At 44.1% G+C, this 6,543-nt stretch overlaps 1 protein-coding gene across 1 annotated transcript in view; it reads left to right on the plus strand.

Annotated features, from left to right (window-relative positions):
• Positions 1–2,168: 2,168 nt before the first annotated feature.
• The window catches only part of LOC104517233 (prostate stem cell antigen-like), a 4,488-nt gene continuing 113 nt past the window's right edge, over positions 2,169–6,543 (plus strand). The window contains 3 exon segments of the mRNA XM_010161828.1: positions 2,169–2,220; positions 4,729–4,833; positions 6,465–6,543. Coding sequence (XP_010160130.1) covers positions 2,169–2,220; positions 4,729–4,833; positions 6,465–6,543 — 236 coding nt within the window.

Consider the following 6,543-nt stretch of genomic DNA (forward strand, 5'->3'; position numbering starts at 1 on the left):
TCCCAGACATGTATCTATCAGGAATCTGCAGTGACAACATAAAATAGTATTTAAAAAAAACCCAAACCCAAGAGATTTGTAGGCAACCTTAGATTCCCAGGGGAAATACATCGTCCTTTTCAATGCAGTTAGGTGAACTGGGGATTTTATAACATCATGAAAATAAAAACTACCATGCACATACAAGCCTATGGACAGCTGCACAGACATGTATCTATCAGGAATCTGCAGTGACAACATAAAATAGTATTTAAAAAAAACCCAAACCCAAGAGATTTGTAGGCAACCTTAGATTCCCAGGGGAAATACATCGTCCTTTTCAATGCAGTTAGGTGAACTGGGGATTTTATAACATCATGAAAATAAAAACTACCATGCACATACAAGCCTATGGACAGCTGCATGCTAATGTATGCATAATAGTTATAACGGGACACGTTTGCCATCTTCAGGAGTCAAGCAGGAACTGCACAGAAATGATCAAAATAAATCAGTGAGAAGCAACAACTGATGTAAGGATACAGGAATTACTGGGTTCTCACACAGCCTCAGGCTGCAGCCAAGCAGGACTGGGGCATGGACAGGCTCTTAGCTGTGTACATCCCTTTCACAGCACCATGAGTCCTCATCTACACTTGCAGGTCTGTTGCCATCATAAAAAGAGTAAAAAGAAATCATAGTACTCAGAGTGTTTGACTGGCAGAAAGTCAGGCTGCTGGGGGTGAAAAAAGCACTCCCTCTTGTTTATCAATGAGTTGCTTGAAGGAAGAAATATGTAATTTAAGGACTGCATTAAGGATTTGATGGGAGAACCCAGTTGGGCTTTCCTCTTGGCCCTATCCTTCCCTGACATAAGGGACCAAACCCTACAGGGCCAATCATAAGGCATTAAAAAAGAAAAATAGCCTTAAATATCTTGGTATATGGATTGCCAGAATATGAAAACTTATTTACACTTTTTAAATCCAGCTATTCCATAAAAGTTGGCTATAAATGAGGTAGTCTGTCCATCACCCATCCCACAGCCACTGGTGAATCATGAGCAATGATCCACCAACATGCCAGCACACCTTCCTTTCAACTTGAAAACGTGCCTGGTGTCCTAAAAGCTAAACTGCACAAGACCAAATCCCAGCAAGCTGCTACTGCAAAGCTCTGAGTTCCTGAGATTTACAAAAAAATAACCTAAATAAAACGAGAAACCATGGCAAATTGAATTTAGCAGAATGGCCTGTTTTCTTTTACGCCGGTGTGTACAGAAAAGGGGTCAAAGGTCATGAGGGGTGGGAGAGGTCTCTAATCAACCCACCAAAGCAAACATTCGCACTTCAGTTTGGAATAGGGCTGAACACACCCTCCCTGTGATCAGAAGGGGCATTTTTTTGACAAGCCTGAATTGTTTACAGTACGCACTCATGTGAGTTCAGGTGTCAAAACCGTACCTAACCTATACAAGATGAGACACAGGCAGACAAAAGAGAAGCATGCCACATTGCAGACGTGGCAGACAAAACAATACCAAACAAAGCCATCAAGAAATCCCTCTGGTTTCAACACATAAAAAATTGGAATTGGCCGTTGTCTTTTACTAGACTAGAGACAAAGCATACCAATAAACGCGAATGAGTACCTGGACACCTGGAAGAGGCCAATGCACCGTAATTTGCCCACATACCTTGCTACTACATGCCACGAGTGTCACAGAGCCACTCACACATGCAGATAAATAACTGGAGTTGTTTATTAAAAGAACATTTTGTCCTTGATTTATAAACACAATAGCTCCACTCAGGGTAGCAATGGGGGTGGAGACCCTTGTTCACAGACTGCAACCGCAGCCTCACTGGCTCTGGGGAAATGCATAAGGCCAGCCTTGTTCTAAAGAATTTGGGTTTTTTTCCACTCATGTGAACGCTTTGCCCAAGGGTAGGAGGAAAGGCAGGGGCGTAAGGGTGGAGAGGAGCTGCTGGTAGCTCCAAGAATCACAGAGAGGAGAGGCACCTAACGCAAATAATGCCACCACAAACCAACCCCTCCCTTGGTCCAGCGGATAGCCTCACCCAAGTGCCTTCGCAGGGTAACCTTCCGGGCATGCCAGGTTGCTGCCTCCCATGGTATATAAACTGAGGAAACAACCCATATTCAGCACGGAGAGAGTCTATCCCAAAATGAAGACTTTCACTGTCCTCCTGCTTGGAGCAGTCCTGTGCTTAGACTCAGGTAAGACCGCATGGAGGGTCACTCCCTCATCCCCTCCAGCAGATCTTCAGCTAGGAGAAGAGGCTTGGGATGGGGTTTGGCAATGAGGGGAGAAATGCGGGTCCAGCTGTCATATGAAGACATTTGCTTTGCAATGGCATATCCTGGGTATTGCATGGAAAAAATGTACAATCCCACCCTGCTGATGGTGTGATCCTAGTGCAGGGTAGAGCAGCTTTGAGGGAAGATAAATCCTATAAAAAACTGAATTCAATTGGAATAAAAGTTATTTAAGACAGACCATATAGTAATGTGTATCAGGGAGTTTTTTTAAGTGGGGTGGGAGGGTTATGTTTTCTTCTTCCCAAGCTATCAAAACCACAAGTTTTCTGAAAAGGTGAGTTTTGTTACAACTTGTTTTATGACTCTTCCTTTCAAAAGTGGCCTCTGATGTTACAGGTTTGTCAGAATTTTAACAGGACAGAAAAAAGGACAATGTCATGGTGTGTTATTTTATAAACTGGATGGGTGGGATTTTGACGCTGTCAGGTTTTTCTGGCCTCACTGGAAAAAATATGGTTTTAAACCATCTTTTCCCTATTACCAGAGAACAGAAGAAGCAGATCCAAGCAGAAATGTTTTTCAATCAGCAGAGGAACTTAAGGAGAAGGGTCTTTTACCGTCCTGGTTAGACTCTCTCCTGTGACAGCTTCCATCAGGGTGCTCTGAATTTTTGCTTTCATTACATTAAAAGTCAGATAAAAGTGAGAGTAGAGTGCAGCACTACAAACTGGGGATTGGTTCCTTGTCTCTATCACTGCATCCTTAAATTATACCAGAACAGGACAGAAACAGGAAGACCAAGAGCTTCAAATCTCTTCTTACTGAATAACACTAGTTTCTAAATACGGCTTTCTTGTGGCCTAGAATTTTAGGCATTGGAGCATTGACTTGAGAGAGTCATGATAGAAGCCTGACCGTTATGAGGTTAAGATGCATATACATACATTAACTCACACACTTGCAAGTCGTTGAGGTTCCAGTACTGCCCTGGAGCACAGGCAGATAACAGGCACAGGTAATTGCACCATGCTCTCACTCCTCTGAGGACTATTTTTCATCAGGGTAGGACACGTGTAAACTGCATTGTTTATCTGCCTTCGCTTGATGCACATAACAGCACAGCAGAAGTTAAGAACACTGATTTGTGTCCCCTATAGACCGGCATGTCCATGAGGGGGTGGAAACACATGGTGACCTGCTTTACAGAGGGAGGCAGAAGCTGTGTTTGCACTTTGTTTTCTAAGAAGGGGTGATGGAGAGTACGTGTCACAAGTTGGACAAACTGAGACAATGAGCTAGAATTGACCTTGCAAATTGCCTGCTCCATCCTTTCCTCATCCTTTCTTCTCCCTGAGCCTTCCTTATTTCATCCAGCACTGGCAATGCCTCAGCTAATGTCTATAGAGGCAGAAAAATAATATCTCCTTCTGGGGACTACATAGCTTCATCCCAGCTCAGGAGATGGGAATATCACAAAAATCATAGAATCATAGAATCATTAGGGTTGGAAGGGACCTTAAAGATTGCCCAGTTCCACCCCCCCTGCCATGGGCAGGGACACGTTCCACTAGCCCAGGTTGCACCAAGCCTCATCCAGCCTGGCCCTGAACCCTTCCAGGGATGGGGCATCCACAGCTTCTCTGGGCAACCTGTTCCAGTGCCTCACCACCCTCCCCATGAAGAATTTCTTCCTGATATCTAATCTAAACCTTCCCGCTTTCAATTTAAAACCATTACCCCTTTTCCTGTCACTACAGGTCCCTGCAAAAAGTCCTCCCCCCAGATTCCTTGTAGCCCCCTTCAGGTACTGGAAGGCTGAAATAAGGTCTCCCTGGAGCCTTCTCTTCTCCAGGCTGAACAAGCCCAATTCTCGCAGCCTTTCATCACAGCAGAGGTGCTTCAGCCCTCTGATCATCTTCGTGGCCTCCTCTGGACTCACTCCAACTGGTCTATATCCTTCTTATGTTGAGAGTTCCAAAGCTGGATGCAGCACTCCAGGTGGGGTCTCACAAGAGCAGAGTACAGGGGCAGAATCCTCTCCCTCGCCCAGCTGGCCACACTTCTTGTGATACTGCCCAGGGTACAGTTGGCTTTCAAAAAGACTGTTCCAAACAGAACCTGAGTTAGACATCCCAAATGCAGAGGAAGAAGCATTTAGGAAGTACTTCCCGTTGACTGATGAGACCAGTCAATATGACCATCTCCCAGCTGGTCTCTTTTTGCTCCCTCACTGCACTGACTAGTTCTGAAACTGCTTCAGCAACTGCAAAATTTGTCTTCACACCAAGCGAGTATACTATTCTCCACCAAAACCAAAAAAACCACCTCTGTTTTCCCAGTAACAGAGGTTCTATCTTTCTTTGAGGATGCACAGGAATGGTCCTGTTTCGCAGTACAAGCACTAAGTTGGGTTTCCTGGAGACCTTCAGTTGGATTTGTCCTATAATCGCTCTTGGTCTCTTGCAGGTTCTTCTTTGCAGTGTTACAACTGCACATTACAGCTCAGCAACTCCAACTGCAAGACGAAAATGGACTGCAAGGATAAGGAAATGTGCAAGACAGATGTGATCAGTAAGGCAAAGTGGTGGTGGGCAATGTCTTAGTTGTGGTGTTGGAGTTAAGCATTATCCCAGCTTTAGGTGTCCAAGCCAGCCCCACCTACTCTAGATAAACCAGCTGGTGTGGGCCAGTAAAGCTCAGTGTGCAACAAGAAAAGAAAAGCCATGTGGGGAGAAAAGGTTTTAAAAAAAAAAAAAAAATCTTTCCAATTACATTCATGTTAAGTAGAAATGACAAATGAAAAATATTTATCCCTTGGTGATAAGTGGTCCTTTGGTAGTGGTGCTGCCCACCACCAAGCTCTCTCCCCACAATGGCCACAAGAGTGTGATTACAAAGTCATATAAGTATGTGCATGCTGTACTCCATAAATTTCTCAGTGTTTACCAATAGATCACACTAAAAACTGAGCAGTATGGCCAGTACAGTGCCAGTGCTTGGAACAAATCTCAGGAGGGTGCAGCTGCATTTGACATTGCAAACACCTACCAGCGTCTCTCACCTGTACAAAATCGGGTTTATTTCTCTTTCATAACACCAAAAATTATTTCTTACAGGCCAATATTTAAGTTTATGGCTTTGAAAAGTTTGAAACATGGATTAAAATGTGAGGGTCTGGGTCTGGTGAAACCTAGTCATGAAGTTAGGAAAAACATTCAATGACAGAGCTGACTTCAGGTGAATTCAATGAAAACTATAGAATTTCACCTGGGCCCATCTACAGCCAGCTCTGAATGCAGCCATCTGTGTGTCTCTGGGTTAACTCCTCTAACAGATTATGGTTTAATTCTCCCATTTCAGATCTGGCAAAAAAAATGTTTGCCCTGTCCAGATCTGTGGTGACAGCTCAGTTGCTCTTAGACCTGGGGCACAGAACACACCAGTGGCATGTTCAGATTCATCTCTGTCAGACAGTAAATGCAATACCTCCAGTAGGCATTGTCCTTGTTGGAAATGTGCAAACCCATGGCCATGCATTCACATGCAGGAGAGCCAACACATTGTATAATCCACTGGCCCTATACATTGAATTTACATGTGTCGAAGACTTGCCCAGAAAAAATTGTGCAAGATCAGGAAATCTCACGCAAGCCATAATCTGTTGGTAAGCAGCAGTTACTGAGCACTAACTGGCCAAAAAAAATAGGCTGTGCCTCTCAGAAACAAATCAAATAATAAGTCTGTCATCTGTGAAATGGGGATAGCCATATTTCCATAACCTCCCTGGGTGTTGAAAGCCTCCATGCAACAAAGGTGCATGGGATACAAGCCAAGATTACCCCACATGCTTGCTCCTCATGCATTAGTAGTTAGACACCCTAACAGAGGTGTTAATGGCTACTTTCAGTATTAATTAAATTACGAGGATTTCTGTAGTTAGTAGTAGTGTTTTAGAAACCCCTGGGACCCGTGCTGTGGAATACACTGCCTTAAGCAAGCACTTGGGGATTGAAACCTTTCCCTCTCCGCTGACAAACTGACACCCCAAAAATACAACCTGCTACAGTAAAACAGCAGCTGTTCGGAAACGCTCATTGTTTTCCCAAAAAGTGAACTCAGATAAGAATAGCATCTCATTCAGTTCCATGAGGCTTGGCTTGGCTTGCAGAGTCCTTGTAGTAATGGTCCTGCTTTCCTTCCAGGGGTCAAAGGTCTTTTCAGTATCATCAGCAAGAGCTGTGACTCGTCATGCCAATCACTCTATCAGGACTTCAGTCTGGG

This window comes from Eurypyga helias, unplaced genomic scaffold (genome assembly GCF_000690775.1).
Source record: "Eurypyga helias isolate BGI_N326 unplaced genomic scaffold, ASM69077v1 scaffold772, whole genome shotgun sequence".
NCBI lineage: Eukaryota > Metazoa > Chordata > Aves > Eurypygiformes > Eurypygidae > Eurypyga > Eurypyga helias.